Below are 17,359 nucleotides of genomic sequence, written 5' to 3' on the forward strand. Positions count from 1 at the left end.
AAAAGGTCCCTTGCAAGCCAAAAATGGAATAACTAGGCGTCTTGGAGGATCCTTAGTGTTTCTTTTATTATATTATCTCTAACATCTAAGTGAGATCAGGTCAACTCACGGGCTCAGAGATATCCGCGTTCTATCCCGGATTTGTGCCCGTCGGTTTAAGCTAATTCGGTTATGGGCATCGAGGCTGTATCTGTCCGTTTAAAGTGTGCCTAGGCCACAGATGAAATGCTATTTCTTTGGTTCAACTGCTTTAATTGGACTCTTTGGCGCTCACCGGACATTTCTTCAAAGAGACCGCAACAAAGAATGGTCACCGATACCGAGAATGCCCGTGAAACAACGTATATATCGAAGACCGAGGCGCCTATCACCTGGAAAGCATATGTTGTTTGTGTGTCAGCTGCCTTTGGCGGAGTGTTCTTTGGATATGATATCGGGTGGATGTCAGGGGTGCTGGGAACCCCGATTGTGATCCAGCAATATACTGGTATGGAGCATGACTTCAATGCCGGAGCCCCTGTTGATTCGTCCCGTCCACTTACCATCCCTTCTTCTGACACGTCCCTCTTGACTTCGATGCTGTCACTTGGAACGTTCATTGGGTCTCTTATTCCCGGTGATCTGGCTGATCTATGGGGCCGGTGCATCACTATCCTTATGGGATGCGCCATCTTTGCCTGTGGCGTTATCGTGGAAATCGCCAGCAGTGACCAGATAGGTGTCATCACGGTCGGATGTCTGGTAGCCGGTCTGTGTGTTGGTTTCGAATCCGCTGTCATCATCCTTTACATGTCCGAGGCTTCACCCAAGATGAGAAGGGGTACACTTCTCTCGGCCTACCAGTTCTCCATGCAAGTCAATCTGGAAGAACTTTGATAATATTTTACTTTTCTAGATATTACTAAAGCATCCACAGCACAATCGGCATGTTGCTAGCAAACTGTGTTGTTTACGCCAGCCAGGATACAAATGATACCGACTCCTACCGTATTCCCATCGGGGTTCAGTTTCTCTGGGCTTGCGTACTCGCCACCGCACTGTTTCTTTTGCGTATAACTCCCACCTCGACCCTCTCATCTTTGTCTTCCAAATGCTGACCGTAATGGAGCCGAGTCACCCCGATATTTCGTGAAGAAAAGAAGACACGACCACGCCGCCACATCTCTATCCTTCATCCGAGAACAGCCTATCGCCTCGGGGTACATCCAGAATGACCTTGCCGAAATCGTGTCCAATCACCAGTATGAGACAACGGTTAATCCTGAAAAAGGGCGGTTCAGCTCCTGGGCGATCTGCTTCAAGGGCCCAATCAGCAAACCCAGGTCCTATAGGGTATGCAGCAGTTGTCTGGGATGAATTTCATTTTCTATTATGGAACCACCTTCTTCCAGCAGCTGTGAACCATCTCCGACCCGTTCCTCAGCTCGCTGACTACCACACTTGTCAATGTTGTATGCACCGCCCTCGCATTCTGGACAATCGAGCGGTTTGGACGTCGCCCGTTGCTGATCTACGGCGGGTTATGCATGTTCTTGATGAAGTACATCATCGGGGCCGTCAGGACTGCTCAGCCCGAGAACGAAACAGCAATCAAGGGTGTGATTGCTGTTACATCCTTCCAGATCTTATTCTACTCCACAACCTGTGGCCCCGCAGCGTGGGTGGTTGTGGGAGAGACGTTCTCGCTCCCCATCCGCTCCCGTGGAGTGGCCATCTCGACAGCGTCATGCTGGTTCTAGAACCGTGTGCTAGCTGTTATCGCGCCTTATATGACGGGCAATGAAAAAGAGGCGGTCAGCCTCGGTACGAAAGCGTTCTTTTTCTGGGGTGGACTAAGTCTACTAGGCGCGCTGTTTGCATGCTTCCTTGTTCCGGAGATGAAGGCTTTCGCTCGAACAGATGAATCGTATGCTTGAGGAGAACAGCCTAAGGAAAAGTGCTCGCTGGATCCCTAAGGCAAGATTCGCTCAAGAGAATAGTGTTGACGACAAGCCTCAAATCATTCACCACAAGGGCGATGGAGGTCGTGGCGTTTAGATTACTCTGCCTTGTGGGGGTTTCATGAGCTCTATGGGGCACTCGTTTATGATAGTGGGTCTGTTTTAAGATACATTTGTCGACTGAATGTCCTTATCCCCCCTGGTTTGGAGGAATAAGACCCAGCAATTATTTGTATTGGCTTTTCGGGAAGACTCACCGAGCAAAAACATATAAATTCTAAGCAGCCCAAGTCGTTTGGGGATGAGAAGTCGTTCATCGCGAAAATAGGTTCATCGGCTAAATCTTGACCAGTCGAACAGTTTTATGTTGGCATGCTCAGCTGAAAGCAGACTCCTTATCCCTGTCGAGCTGCATGTGGTGTTTAGTTCAGCTGGTAAAATATAGATCCTAAGGCACCTCCCCGCATTCCCGAAGTGGACTAGGCCCACCGACTACGTCTCCGTCGATTTTCCCTCTTCAACCTCATCTCTTCTCGTCTTCATTCCATCCCATTGCCATGCCGCCAATGTCTTAATTGAATTATCCATCACTTGCAATCTGAGGAGTTGCACCATGGAGTCTCCTATGGGGCAAGAGAGCCTTGCTTTGCCTACCACTCCCAATTCATCGGAAGAGTGGTCCCGAAGATCAAATCGGATCCGCGTTACGCGTGCCTGCGACCGCTGCAAGAAGTAGGTTGTTCGGGACCATCTCCACCATCTCAGAATTTAACATTGCCTATCAATTATCTGATCGTGTTGACTTGGTTGAGTTGCAGACGAAAAGTACGGTGTTCTGGCCGTCAGCCATGCCAGGTATGTGTTTTGGCATCCGCGACTTGCTCCTACAACGCGTCGTACACCAGAGGGAGACGCCCAGCTACTCGAGTCACGCAAGTTGGTGCTTCGGCTGAAATAGCCGCAAATCCACAAACCTTCCATGGTGAGAGCCACAGGAATAAAGTCAATAATCGGATGAACGGCACGACCATCCGCAATCCAGAGGGGCTTGAACAACCACAGGGTTCAGTTGCTCAACAAGACGAATCCATGCCGCTGACTGAGCCCATCTCTCGCGCTTCACCTCAGCCGACACAGATTGATCTTCAGGGTCACTATGTAGGCCCTTCATCCGGTATCTCATTTCTCTCTCGAGTTCAGGCACGGCTCGACCAGTCGGTGTCCTTTCCTCGTGGTTTATCTGCTTTCAATTTCGGTGACGCCCCATTGCTTAATCATGACGCCGGCTTGAATCCTGGGGACATTCCTTCAACATATCTTGACCCAACGTTCCCCTTGCTACTTAACCGGGATGATACTTCCCGCCTTGTCCAGAGATATTTCGACTTCGCAGTCCCTGTGGACCGATTCTTGCATCGACCAACTATTGAAAAATGGTACAATGAGTTCTATGAGACCCATGGCGTGATGTACGATAAAAGCTCTGCGCCCACACAGACAGCTGTGCTCTTCATGATATTTGCTATCTCGCAGGAGCATACAGTTCCGAAGTCACCGTCAGTAGGAGCCGAAATGAGGTCTGTTGACATGCCACCTTGCATCCAGGAGTTATCCTATGGTATTAAATGATGCTAAGACGGCCTCCTAGTGTCCGATACTTCCGAGCAGCAAGCCACCAACTCTCCAAGGAGCAGGGCTCAGTGCGACTCGCAAGTATCCAAGTACGTCTTTGCCAGTGCCTTTGGTTCTTATCACAATCACGGATCAACCATTGTTGGAGTCTGTTCGGAACCATCGCTCGGCTTATCTTTGCTCTTGGCCTGCATCGAAATCGACATGCCTTCTCCAACTCCATGACCCAAGTCGAGATTGAGTGCCGCCGCCGGACGTTTTGGAGTGCATATAGCCTCGACAATTACCTCAGTATGGCGCTTGGAAGACCGCGGACTTTCAATGATAAGGACATCGATCAAGAGCTTCCCTCTTGTGTAGATGATGACGACGTTCATGGCAACATCGACAGATCTGCTCCGTCGTGTGGAAGAGGGCTTTCTGTCATGTTTGGCCCAATTAACTACGCAAGGTACATCGCCAGTACCTTTCTGCCTCAGGAGCTGACTGATGCTTTTCCTAGATTGTGCCGAGTATTGAGTGGCATTCTGGGTGACGTCTACTCTATTCAGCCTATGTCCATAACCGAGCGCTTAGCCCATACAAAAAAGTACATGAAAGACCTCAAAGCCTGGCGTATGGACATGTATGGCTTTCTCGACCAAGCTAGTTCAAACGCTGCGCCAGTAGTCTTGATTTACCAGCGACAGCAGAACGTCCTCAATCTTGCATACTGGCATACCATAATTCTTACGAACCGTCCACTACTACTAACAAATTTCGCAAGGCTAACGAATAGCACGCGGAGATGGGACGAGGGGGGACAGGAGCGAAAAGCACATATTGAAGAGCGCATATCTGATTGTCTCCATGCTGCAATGGAAATTACTGGCATAGTTGACATGATGACCCAAGCAAAGCAGCTCCTCCGCGCTTTCTGGGTATTTAAACTTCCTTTTCGGTGAATTTTCCAAGTTTATACTAACACGCAAGCCTCTAGTTTACTCCCTACTTTGCCTTCTCCGCTTCTGTCATCTTATATGTCTACACCATTCAACATAGCAAGGAGTCAGATGATGTATATCGGTCGTATTTCTCCGCCGCAGAGCGTTGTCAGCATCAGATCGCAGACGTAGCCGAAGAAGGATCTTTGACTTCTCGGTATTGTGTCGTCTTAGAAGAGCTCCGTGCCGAGGCTGTGCGGCAAATATCCCCGGTTGAGACTTCCGAGCACCCGTCCACACAGGTTTACCCTACCATGGACACGAGGGGTAGAGATATTGATACATTCGCCACAAATATTGGGGATATGTCAGCGGAATTCGCGATATCATCCCCGGACGTTGCAGCAATGGGTCCGCTGGAGGATTTGCACGTCAGTCCTGGCGATTCCCTTGAGGATCTGACAGGCTGGGGTAATTTTGACTCGATGGTGAGCACCCATGAAGTCTCTGCTTTATTGAGACCGTCGTTGGTTAATTGTGAGAATGGCAGGTTGTGTCTGGCTTCAATAGCGTGTACCATTTCAACTAACAAAACCACTCTTATCGTGGCACCTCTCGCAACAGCTCGGTGCTAATAACTTTTTCGCCCTTTATAAAGCCACGCGGGGCTGGGGGGATAATCACTATCGTAACCCAAGTTTTTTTTCCCAGCACTCCAAGTGCCCCTTCCTACATTAGGACATGCTCACGGGCAATCATACCGATAACCCCGATAGGTTAAGCACTGGAGACAGCCGGGTAGGTGTGGGTACCCCGAGTGGATACGGACATGTCGGAAGATTCGAACCAATAAAATCGCCCTTTCTACCCGACGGAAATCATTATCCGTCCTCTGCATCAAGCAAGACCCTTTTCCAAGACCAGGGGTTAGAAAATGGCACCACATTTAGCTTAAAGCCAAACCCCGCCATGAAAAGACTTACCCACAGCCAGATCCGTTGCAGCGTGACACAATAATGTCACTTCAAGGCAAAGTGTATGCCGTAACAGGCGGCGCAAGTGGTATCGGCCTGGCAACAGCCAAGCTGATCTCAGAGCGAGGAGGAACTGTCTGCATCGCGGATGTGAACCCCGATGCACTCCGTGAAGTTGAGTCACAGTTTGTCGCTAAAACATCACATGTTGCGTTCATGGTCACGAAACTTGACGTGGCGGACAAGCAGCAAGTCCAAGCCTGGATAGCCAGTATCGTTGCCAGGTATCATCGTCTAGATGGAGCAGCCAACATTGCGGGGGTTATTGGAAAGGACCATGGAACTAAGGCTGTGGCGGACCTTGATGATGATGAGTGGGATAATATCCTACGTGTGAACTTGACGGGTTTGATGTATTGTCTCCGGGCGGAGCTTAACAGCATAAGTGACGGTGGTTCCATTGTCAACATGGCTTCTATCCATGCCACAACCGGTGGGTCTCTCTCTCATAACACCCTGATTCTGCCGCCTTTGAGCTGGATGTCGCGCCATCTTAGCATCTCTCTAACCATCACCAGGTTTAGCAAATCACGGCGCCTACGCAGCGAGTAAACACGGCGTTTTAGGCCTGACTAGGGTTGCAGCGAAGGAGAATGGCCATCGAGAAGTTCGAGTGAATGCAGTTGCGCCAGGTCCGATCCACACGTCCATGATGCAGGGGTTCTGGGACCGGATAGGACGGCCGTCTGATGCAGCTTTTGATGATCCTATTGCGTTTCGGCGTCAAGGCACTGCCGAGGAGGTGGCGAACGTGATTGTCTTTTTGCTTGGACCGGAAAGCTCGTTTGTTAGTGGGAGTTGCTATTCTGTTGATGGGGCTTGGATATGATTGTATGTACGTAGTTCTGTCTGGGACGCAATGACTGCATGGTTTAGCTTCAGGGTGATTTGAGACACGCCTTGCAACATATAGCTGGTCTTTTTATGGGCCTGTTCACCAGTATGGGCGGGCGGCAATGAACCATTCCAGCAGACGATGATAAATTAAGTTTTTTTGGCAGAGACATATTTACAAGGTTGTTAGAGCACGCTCTCCTATGGATGACTAGAAACATCGGTTATAGTGTCCAAAATCATAATGCCGCCACGCAAAGCAGTTATATTGGCATTATGCTGGTTACGAAGCTTTTTTGTGTTTTTATGGTCCTCTAGGCCTCCTGACAGCTCTTTCAGTATTGCTGCATCAGTCTCTATAGTCTCCTCGCCATACAGCTAGCCCTACCACTCGCGCAGCTCCCCACACGGACCTCGAAACTCAGGAATCTTCCAAGTCTTTGTATCTTCAGACAGACGCCTCACCTCCTCCTCATTGATTTCAATTCCCAGCCCTGGACCAGACAGAACATCGATGTGACCGTCCCGCACAGTCCACACCTCAGGATTCAAGATATAGCTCGTGATATCCTGCCCCATATCATTGTAATGCATGCCGATCCCCATTTCCTGGATCGCAAAATTCGCCATCGTCGCATTCACCTGCACATTCGCCGCCAGAGCGATCGGGCCTAACGGACAATGCGGCGCAACACCAACATCATATGCCTCGCACATCGCCGCTATGCGCTTCATTTCCGAGATCCCGCCGATATGACAGATGTCCGGCTGCAGGATATCCACGCTCCCGTTTTCCAAGAACGGTTTTACGTCCCACCGGCTGTAGAGTCTCTCGCCCAGAGCGATCGGAACACCCGTCAGTTCTGAGACTTGCTTGATTCCACCGATGTGTTCCACAAGGAGCGGCTCTTCGATAAATAGCGGTTCGTGGGGCTCGAGAGCCCGCGCAAGCCGTTTGGCCATAGGTTTGTGTACACGGCCGTGGAAGTCAACGGCGACGTCGATTCCGAGCGTTTTCACGGCTTTGAGTCGCTCGAGTACTTCGTTAAGCACGCGTGGCGAATCCAGCCATGCTGTGTCTCCTGTGCCGTTCATCTTCACAGCGTGGAATCCTTGTTCTTTCCGAGCTTGCCTGGACGATATCAGTACATGTTTGACTCAACTGGACTGGTAACGCACGCCTGGACCTCGACCTCGCTGGGCCTGTCCCCGCCAATCCAGGCGTATACTCGAACTTTGTCACGAACCTTCCCACCTAGCAGGTGGTAGATAGGTACGTTAAGCTTGCGTGCTAGAAGCGCGTTAGCATGCATACATCTTCGACGGGAACCACCCGCCCACTGGTCCAAGATATGGTGATCTGGTTAGGTGTTCCAGACCTTTCAAATCCCACAGCGCGATATCGATCCCAGACAACGCGCTCATGAACACCGGCCCGCCGCGATAGAAGCTCCCGCGCCACGACAGCTGCCAGATGTCTTCGATGTTTCTGTCTCCGTGGTCAGAATGTACCTGGAGGTTGATGTGTGAGAACACTGACGAGGCGATACCTACTCTGCTTCTAGCCCCTTGTATCTCTCAAACCACCCATCAAGACACCCTTCCACCGCCGTCGTGTGTCCCTCCAGAGAGGCCTCTCCCCATCCAGCGACGCCTGTGTCATCTGTCAATTTGACGAAGAGCCACCGCGGAGGGACTCGGAAGTACTCCATCGATGTTATTTTCCCCATGATGAAGCAAGCTCCGGTTCACTGAACGGGGTATAGGGAGCGGTGTTGGCTGAGATTTGGTAGCTAAGGTGCTACATTCGTAGGGGAGCTAGGCAATAATTGTTACCGAATGAATTCCGATCACTTACTAGGTATAGGAACTCGGCGTTAGGGCTGTGCCGCTTCGCGGAAAGGGCCGACGGATAATTCCAACGGATATAAACTGCGAGCCGATCCGTGTCCATCAGTTATCCGTCCGCCTCGCCGCTGCCCTAGGATTTGGCTCTTTCGCAAACAGTAGTGTCAATGAAGTCCGACATTGTATGGGATAGGTAACTTAGAACCCATGTCAGACAAAGATTCATGGGCGGAGACATTCCTCCGTGTCTTCGGAATGCAAACAGCCCTCGACCTTGCCTTTCCTTCCATGTTGGAATGCTTGAATTGATGAAAGCTCTCTAAAACCCACCGTGGGTCACACCCGGCAGGCCAAGGCCTAAGGCTCCAACAGAATAGGAACGACCGGATTTATTATATTCGGATCTATGAGATGACCTTCGCGGGTTCACCTTCTACGACGTTTCGATGTCCTGGCAAGATTCGAATCCAAGCCCCCCAAATCAACAGTCAAGCGGTTTCCCAATAAGATCGAAGTTCAATATGCCAGATATTTAATGCAAAGGTGAAGGGCATGACGCAAGACAGGGCTGTATATTACTTAGAAAATAGCACCTGTCACAATCTGCCCACTCCGCTCATCAAGGACAGAATCATGGCGAGTCATATCCGATGGCCAGTAAACCCTCTACCTCAAGCGAAGGCAGGTGGAGAGGTAATTCAACGCGGTACACAGAATCAATCCGTATGCGTGGGAGCTCCTAATCAGCGCTCGCTGACTGCCCGAAGACGTGGACCCGGTCAATTATGCTGGTCGCTTGGGCATACTGCCTCGCACTTTTGTCATAAATCACGGCTCGAGCGCTGCAGCAAGGCAATATACCTGCATCAATGGGATATCTTTAGTGGGTAAGAATGCTATCTATTCTAGCGGGTGATTTACCACGCACCAGTATTTCTCCTCTCCAACGATTCTTTCTCGCTACCCATCCAGCAGCTCAACCAGCGGCAGCACCCATTCGTCCATCTGGAATCACGTCACTGTCAGGCTACCACCATCTAGACAGTGGGCAACGCAAAAAGGAGTTACTAACCTTAGTAGATGAAAGGACCATGCTGTAGTGATGGCCATCGGCGCGAATCACCTTCACATTCCCCGGACCCATCAGCTCCTCCCAGCCCAGCGGCCCATCGTCTGTCCTACCGTTGAGAAGCCAATCCGTGACTCTGCGGTGCTCAGGCAAAACGCTAAATCCTCTATCCTCTTGATTATCGTGCGTACCATCGACCCCGTCTCTCGCGGAGACCAGGACCGTTTGCGGCCAGTTTAGACCCGGCAACTTCGTCACTTGATACTGTTCGAGCTGCTTTCGCGCCAGTGATATATCACCGGGGGAGGTGATGGCGGACACGTACCGGACCAAGGCGTCGGACATACAAGCCGATGAGGTAGGACACGGCACGTCCAGCAGAATCAGTTTCTCGACCTCGTCGCCGGCCTCAAGAAGTTGTCGCACCGCCTCGTAGGCGACAATCCCGCCGAAAGAATACCCGCCGAGCAGGTATGGCCCCTTCGGCTGCCGGCGCTTAATCTCTGCCGTGTAGCTGGCAGCCATCCCTTGGACACTGGGAAGATGGCCTGGCGCGGGCTGCGCTGTTATAAAGGGGCTGTTGAGCGCGTACACGGTCATGGACGGCGATATCCGGGCTAGTAGCTGTCCTAGGGGGTTGAAGACAGTACCGTAGCCCGCACCGTCAGGAGCAAGGAAGAGACTACGGGATGACGGCCCTCGATAAAGAAGCATGGAGGTTGCCTTTGCAGGACACGGCTGTTGCTCATCGTGCGCCGCAAAACCGGCAATGATGCGCAGCGTCCTGGACTCGCGACTCGAGCCCTCGGACCAGTCGACGTGCGCGAATCCCGAGTCGCGCATCGTCCGCTCCCAGGCCCATGGCGTCAGCAGCGGATACTGTCGATCATCGTCAAATAGCCACCAACCGTCCAAAAGACCCCAGACGAGGTCATACCAGGGGAGCTGTTGAATCAGCTCCAAAAGAACGACGCAGCCATCGTGCGGTCGCACAAGCTTGTGGATATTTCGGAGGGACTGTCGTATATCCCGGGTGGCGTGCACGCAGTTGCTAGATACTACGGCATGATATCGTCCTTGTAATTCCTGCGGTGGCTCTTCTTCGACGTTCAACTTCAGGAACTCCATCTCCGGTACGCCCTTGAAATCGGCCTTTTTGGCGCGCGCAACGAGCGAGACTGAGAGATCCGTGAAAGTATATGTGAATGGCAGACCAGTGGCCTGGAGCAGAGGCACGAGGTGCTTGGTTGTACCACCGGTGCCGGCGCCGATCTCGAGAACATTGAAGGGCTCGCCACCGGCAGAGTGGATAGCCGCGGACAAGAAATCGCAAAGCAGCTGAGTAGCGGCGCGAATGTCCGGACCATGACCATAAAAGCCATCCAGCAGACGGCGACCGTGATCGCTGGCGAAGAGCGGTGGGATGGGATCCCTTTTTCCCGTGAGATACTCGGCCAGATGGGGTCCCAGAAGAGCTAAAAGGCCATGCGCAGCCGAGTAGGAAGGAAAGTCGGAACAGAGCCTGGTACTCTGCTCCTCGGAGTCATGGTCTTTCTCCAGGGATGCTACACCCCGGATATATACAGGGTTCTTGGAGTGTCTTTGTATAGTGACAATTCCACCCTCTGCGAGGATCTGCCAGAGACGCGTGACTTCTCTTTGGTATTTAGGAAGAGTGCCCTGCACTGCAGGGAGGGCCTGCCCAGATTCGAAATTGCGGATTGGACAGCCGAGCTTCTCGAAAGCTTCGACGATGAAGGTGGTGACTGTGCGCAGCTGGTCGGGATATACATGTTTCCAATAGCCGGCGAACCCGGTGGCGCCGGCATGAGCATCGAAATTTTGACGAACCTGGAGGAAGGCTGCATGCATCGAGCCTGGATTGGAACTGCCTTCTTGGCTCATATCAGAAGCTGGAGTATCGGGATTCGAGGCGGACGAAGACAAAGAAAGAGAATTACTCGAAATGCGCGCTGGGCTGCCCCCGACGAGATGGCAGAGGGAGATCACGTCTGGAACAGAGGCAAAGTCAACAGACGAGATTTCCACACCCAGTGCCTTCTTTAGGCTGCTGATTATCTCCGGGGCGATGAGAGAGTCTGAACCAAGATCTTCGAGTCTTGAACCCAGGTCAATCTCTGCAGGGTCAAGACCAAGAGCGTCGCTGAGTATCCGGATGACGATGTTCTGCGAATCTTCTGTTCTTTCAAGATCTTGTGGTCTAGACGCATTGTCGGCTGGACATCCAGCCTCCAGCCGCGACGAAATAATGTCACACAACGACGCCACGTCTAGCGCTGCAGCAAGGTCACTGGTAGAAAGATCGACGTCGAATCGGCCAGCGATGCCAACCAGGATTTCGGGGCTCACAAGAGAATCAGTGCCGAGCTCCTCCAGTAACGATTCCTTCTTCACGTCAGCGACAGGAACATCGAGACATTTGCTCAGCACGTCCTGGACTCCGCTCAAGATGGCGTCTCCTCTGGGGGGTGTTGGCTTTTCCGGCACAGAATGTTTTATCTCCTGCTCCGATGGTCTCTGGGGAGTATCCTCCAACAAGACGGCATTGGCACCCGTCAGCGCCTTTACCAGGGAGCTACGAGGCACCCTCGTGAATCTAAGACCTTGAGCAGACCAGATCATCTGCTGGCTCATGCGATCGAACGCGAACAGATCCAGAACTACCACTCGGCCGTCATCTCGCACCACCTTCGTGTACGCGCGATACCCCCCGCTCCCGGGGGACCCATTCAGGGGTCTTACGATTCCCATGCCCGTGCAGATATACGACGTGGCATCGGTCTTGTCAGCCTCCTCTGGATCCGCGCCACGCAGGCTGTGCACGAAAATACCCGCGACTTGCATGAAATTGTCGACGAGCAACGCATCAGTAACGCTCTCGTTGGGCGCCTGAGCCACCAGCCCCAGCTGGGCTCTAGGCATTTCGATTTCACCTGCACCCTCGGAGCCCTTGCCAACAAGATACCGCAGGCCTCGGTACGGAGCCGAGTATTTGGCCATGCTCGCAAAGACTTTGTACACCATTCCTCCGCGCAGAGCCTCCGTATCCGGGTCATTCTCGAGCAAGTTGGATATGCGCGGCCACTTGTGAGCTGCGCTGACTTCCTCATCGATCCTGACCTTGCCGCATTGGATGATGCCCGTGCCGTGGGAAATTGGCCGGTCATCATTTGGATCACCGTGGATAGAGAATATATCAAATCTCCAGGTCTCTGGCTGCTTTTGGCTCAGGGTGCATTTGACGGAGCGCGTCGTGTCCAGACCGAGCGGCGCTTTGATCTCAAGCGACCCAATGACGATCTGCGCTCCGTCCTCGATCCCACCCCTAAGCATAAGAACCGCGTGTGCGGCAAACTCAAGGTACATTCCCGCCGGACAGAGGGGGTTGCCCACCACAACGTGGCCGCTAACCAGCTGCTGGTACCGTTGGCTGCGAGTGTGGATGTGAAATGTGAATTTGGATCCCGAGCTTAGCTGGGATGGCGAGCCTTCGCAAACAATATATGGGTAATCAGCAACGTTCTTTTGACAGTTTTGACAAAGCTGCTCGGTGTGCTCGGCTCTGCCATTGGCTTCCAAGTGACGAGTCTTCTTGTATTCGGTCCAATGTCGGTGCTTTTCAAACTGATACGGAGGGAGATCCAATGAGGTGCCGTGGGGCGTCCCATAGTCCACTGACTGGCTACGATGAAACAGCCAGAACTGGACGGCGCGATCTCTCTTCCACAGAGCGGCAGTGGCAGCTGCCAACGATCGCCTTGGGTGTGTACCATTGATGGCGACAAAGGTATGCTCGGCCGGTGCCAGAGCGCTCTGCGCCATAGCGGTAATGGGACCCCCGACTCCGGCTTCAAGAAATGTACACGACGGACCTAAACGGGTTACAATGCGCTGGACGGCGTCTCCAAAATGCACAGGCCCGCGCGTGTTACGGGGAATAATAGCGGCCGTCTCACTCGTCCGCTCCCAGTCCTCGTCATCGGAGCGATGGCACGAAACAAAGGGGAGTGTAGGGCGCTGAAATGGAATCGAAGCCGATAGTTCGGCACAGGCCTTCACGATTGGATCCGCCATATGGGAATGATATGCGTGCATCCCTTGCAAGACCTTACAGCGGAGCCTGTTCCCGTGGGACCTCACGTTGGACTTTTGATCTTGGAGGTACGTCGCCAGAAGTTCGATCTCTTGCGTGCTCCCCGCGACCACGTAGTTGTTCGGTCCATTGTAGCAGGCAATCTCGACCTGGCTGTTTGGGTGTTTCTCAAGAAGCAACTGCAAATGCTGCACTGGGGTCATGTTCGTCGACACGAGGTCCGCTTCTATTGCGACCATAGACCCGGTGTCGGGGCCCCACAGCTTCTCGATAATGGCTGCACGGCCTGTGACAAGCTTGATGCCAGATTCGAGCGTCAAAGCCCCCGAGATGGTCAGCGCAGCCCATTCGCCGAAGGAGTGGCCGCAGATCGCCTGCGGTGTGACCCCAGAGTCAATCCAAGCCATGCCACAGGCATACTGGATGGAGAACAGGGCGGCGTGGCGGAGGACGAGGTCCTCATGACCGTCGGCGTCGCCGTTCCCATTGAGAACGCTCGAAACCACACTAGGCAGGCCGAGAGTGAGCATGGTCTCCTCGCATTGTTGCAGCCGTGTGCGGAATAGCAGTGAGCTGTCATAGAGACTCTTCACTGCCGGCGTCTTACTTCCGTTCTGACCGCTTATAAGCAGCACAGTGGGTCGAGCTTCGGATCTAGAGATATGGCTCTCGGGACTCCCGAGCTGTGCGTGTAGATCATCCACTGCTAGGCTTAGTGTCTGCCAGCGCAAATTTAAAGGGGCTAATTACTTACGTGATTTTGCGGTTGTGCAGAAGGTCACAGACAACTGTCGATTGACTTTGGCTGTCAAAGCAAAGGCCAGTTGGGCGAGGCTGAAATCGTTTCTTTCATTGCCGACATACTGCTGGAGATTGGTACAGTATGCTAGAAGACTGGGCTTGGAGGCGGCAGAGAGGAAGATCGGCCACGATTCAAATTCAGCGTCTCGAATTGGTCTGGTAGAATAAGGGCGTGCAGCTGGAGGTCCAACCACAGCAGCGGCGTTGCTGCCAGACGCACCGTAACTGTTCACTACGGCCAACCGCTCGCCGGAGCTCCAGTTCCTCAGCGACGTCGGAATAGCCATGCGATCCGGTTCAAGAGCCGCGATGTTCGGATTCAGCGACCTGAAGTGCGCCTGCGGTGGGATCTTCCCGTGCTTGAGCATGAGTAGTACCTTTATCAGAGAAATCACCCCGGAGGCTGCTTCAGAATGGCCGATGTTTGGCTTCACCGCGCCAATGTGCAGAATAGAACGCCTATCCGGTCCACCCAAGACCTGCCTGATACCTTGCACCTCGACGGGGTCCCCAGCGCGAGTGCCTGTACCGTGAGCCTCGACATAGGAGACATCGTGCGGGTGGACTCCTGCCCGCGCAAGCACGTCTCGGTACAATGCGGATTGGCTCTCGAGAACAGGATTCGTGATGCTGGTATTGCTGATGTTCTGGTTATTCCCCGTTGAAAGAAGAACGCCCTGGATGTCATCCCCGTCCCGGACCGCCGTTTCCAGCGGCTTCAGCACGACAACGCCGACGGCTTCGCCACGACAGTAGCCATCTGCACGTGCGTCAAATGTCTTACAGGCGCCAGTCTCACTGAGAAACCCACCTGCGCGCAGGGCGTCGAATAAGGCCGTGTTGGGGATTAGGTTGACGCCGCCTGCAATGGCACGCGTGCACTCGCCAACCTGAATCGCGCGACAGGCCTGGTGAATGGCCACCATGGCTGATGAACAGGCCGTGTCAATCGTATGCGAGGGCCCGGTCCAGCCGAAATAGTGACTGAGGCGGCCGGCGACGAAGGAGCGCATCATTCCACCCCCGGTATACGGCGAGGGTGGCTGGGAGCCCAGGTTTACGACGTAGTCGGGGGCGTTCATTCCGATAAAGCAGCCCGTTATGTGGCCGCTCGTTGCTGGATCATGGGTCTCCGGTGACATTCCCTCGCCACCAACCCAGCCTGCCGCTTCGACGGCGTGGTAGGTGATCTGAAGCATGAGTCGTTGATGTGGATCCATGGCCGCTGCCTCGCGCCTTGACTTCCCAAAGAATTTTTCGTCGAACCTTTCGATGTCGGGCAAGAAATTACCCCATAGACGGTTCGGACTGCCGGCTGCGTCTGCAAATCGAACGGCATCGATCTCGCGAACCGTGCTCTGACCACTCTGAAGCAGCTCCCACAGCTCGTCCAGGGTCTCTCCCGCGGCTGTCTGGCAGGCCATGGCCACGACGGCCACGGCATGCTTTGGGTAGTCGCGGTATTCCTTCTGCTTCCTTCGTGGTGTGATGTGCTTCAGAATCGGGTGCCGCGGTGGCTCATCGGCTTCGACCTCCAACGCGCGTACCACTGCCACATTGTCCGTCTGAAGGGCGAGGATGTGCTCCAAGGCCTCAAGGGCCTCCTCCTTCGGCATGTCTCCCAGGCCTCGCTCTTTGTTCCCCTGGTTCACCATCCGCGTTACAGACCTGCTCTGTGCCACCATGCCGACGCCGCGCCAGCTGGTCCACTGAACCGACGTGGTATTATCGCCCTCACGTCTTCGCCATGTCGCCAACCCGTCCAGGAACGCATTTGCCGGCGCGTAGGACAGCTGACCCGGGAACCCGACTAATTGTCCAACGGACGACATCAGGAGGAAGAAGTCCAGTGTGCGCGGTGGAAAGAGAGCATCTAGGCTTAGGGCTCCTCTCACCTTCGAGGCGAACACATTTTGGATGTCAGTCGGTGTGCAGGCGTTGAGTGTATGATACCCTGCAGTCCCAGCCGCATGCACAACTCCCTTGACATCCGGCTGTTGTAGACTATCGATCGCTTTGCGTAATGTGTCGGCTGCACCCGGCAGACCGAGGTCAATGGCCAGTACGTGAACGCTCGCACCCTGGGCCTCCATGTCGGCGATGCGAGCCACGAGGTGATTAGAAGCAGCGCCTCCTGCTCCTGATACTTCCAACCCGTGCCGGGACACAAGTATCAAATGCCGAGCGCCGTGAGCGACCATCCAGCTTGCGATCTCCAATCCAATCCCCTTCGTGCCGCCTGTAATCAGATACGTGGAGTTGGAATTGAGCTGTGATGAAAGCTCATTTTCGCCCTCGCCATTGAGCACCAACGGCTGCAGTGACGCTGTCTGCGGCACACTTTCCTCCCCCTCATCGCACACCCGGATAACGTCAAATCCTTGCGCATATTTGATGGCTGATAGAGGAAAGCCCCAGCTCGGGGTCCCTAACTGCAGCAATCCGCCGAAAAGATCCGGTATTTCCATCCTCAGGACCCGTGCCAGGCCAGTCAGAGGCGCATGACCCAACTCGCTTATGCCGTCATCGTCTGCGACTATTGAGAACAGCTTGGTGGTAGTTCCAGGCCGAGATACAAGCTCTTGTGCGATGGCAATCAGGCTTGCACATGAGTCGATAGCCGCATCGTAGACGCCTTCACACCCGTGTGCTACGTGCGGTATGTGCACGATAATTGTCGCCGTCCCTGGCGTTAGGATATCATGGATTTCAAGGGGGTTGTTGATGACGGCTGTGGCGTAGCCCCAACTGACGAGCTCAGCCTGATACGCAGCCAGGAGCCTCGTGCTTTGGCTTTCTTGCGTTCTGGGGGAGTCAACGACAAAAACCACCTTCGTGAAATTGAGCGGTTCTTGGGCCAATGTGGCTGGCGTCCAATGGAGTCGGTGAAAGAGGTCAGAAGTCATAATTGAACACCGAGGACTAAAGGTGCGAGACAAAGCCGATTGACCGTACTACCTGGTACGCCGGAAGGATATAAGATAAAAAAGAACTGAAACTAAAAATGGAATGAGCTGAGGCCTCATGGAAACGGATTTATTTCGCCAGTTCTTTCCGTATGCATCGCCATGCTCACCGCCAGGAGAATCCTGATGTGGCGAGGATCCTGGCATCGCCTGACGAACACGCGCAGCGTAAATAGACCGACAATGAATCTTATAAAA

The 17,359-nt window shown here is 53.4% G+C and overlaps 5 protein-coding genes across 5 annotated transcripts; 3 read left to right on the plus strand and 2 right to left on the minus strand.

Moving 5' to 3' along the window:
* Window positions 1–306: 306 nt before the first annotated feature.
* On the plus strand, window positions 307–2,037 carry P170DRAFT_447011 (putative sugar transporter; the record flags this gene model as incomplete). Its single annotated transcript, XM_024850845.1, has 6 exons — window positions 307–842; window positions 917–1,050; window positions 1,109–1,322; window positions 1,424–1,706; window positions 1,740–1,868; window positions 1,900–2,037. The coding sequence occupies 6 exons, from the start codon at window positions 307–309 to the stop codon at window positions 2,035–2,037; spliced, it is 1,434 nt and encodes a 477-aa protein (XP_024704640.1).
* Window positions 2,038–2,553: 516 nt separating this feature from the next.
* Window positions 2,554–5,084, plus strand: P170DRAFT_509901 (Zn(II)2Cys6 transcription factor; the record flags this gene model as incomplete). The annotated part of the gene is made up of 6 exons (XM_024854721.1): window positions 2,554–2,672; window positions 2,759–3,517; window positions 3,589–4,023; window positions 4,075–4,492; window positions 4,552–4,983; window positions 5,046–5,084. The coding sequence occupies 6 exons, from the start codon at window positions 2,554–2,556 to the stop codon at window positions 5,082–5,084; spliced, it is 2,202 nt and encodes a 733-aa protein (XP_024704641.1).
* A 363-nt stretch (window positions 5,085–5,447) lies between these two features.
* Window positions 5,448–6,497, plus strand: P170DRAFT_509902 (SDR family NAD(P)-dependent oxidoreductase). Its single transcript, XM_024854722.1, has 2 exons — window positions 5,448–5,962; window positions 6,048–6,497. The coding sequence occupies exons 1-2, from the start codon at window positions 5,512–5,514 to the stop codon at window positions 6,356–6,358; spliced, it is 762 nt and encodes a 253-aa protein (XP_024704642.1). The 5' UTR covers window positions 5,448–5,511; the 3' UTR covers window positions 6,359–6,497.
* A 231-nt stretch (window positions 6,498–6,728) lies between these two features.
* On the minus strand, window positions 6,729–8,093 carry P170DRAFT_495198 (D-galactonate dehydratase; the record flags this gene model as incomplete). The annotated part of the gene is made up of 4 exons (XM_024854083.1): window positions 6,729–7,495; window positions 7,543–7,654; window positions 7,743–7,852; window positions 7,918–8,093. The coding sequence occupies 4 exons, from the start codon at window positions 8,091–8,093 to the stop codon at window positions 6,748–6,750; spliced, it is 1,146 nt and encodes a 381-aa protein (XP_024704643.1). The 3' UTR covers window positions 6,729–6,747.
* Window positions 8,094–9,171: 1,078 nt separating this feature from the next.
* On the minus strand, window positions 9,172–17,101 carry P170DRAFT_426270 (BcPKS20, polyketide synthase; the record flags this gene model as incomplete). Its single annotated transcript, XM_024847701.1, has 3 exons — window positions 9,172–9,216; window positions 9,284–14,100; window positions 14,149–17,101. 3 exons carry the CDS (start codon window positions 17,099–17,101, stop codon window positions 9,172–9,174), a joined length of 7,815 nt encoding a protein of 2,604 aa, XP_024704644.1.
* Between the last annotated feature and the right edge of the window lie 258 nt (window positions 17,102–17,359).

This window comes from Aspergillus steynii (assembly GCF_002849105.1).
Source record: "Aspergillus steynii IBT 23096 chromosome Unknown P170scaffold_4, whole genome shotgun sequence".
NCBI lineage: Eukaryota > Fungi > Ascomycota > Eurotiomycetes > Eurotiales > Aspergillaceae > Aspergillus > Aspergillus steynii.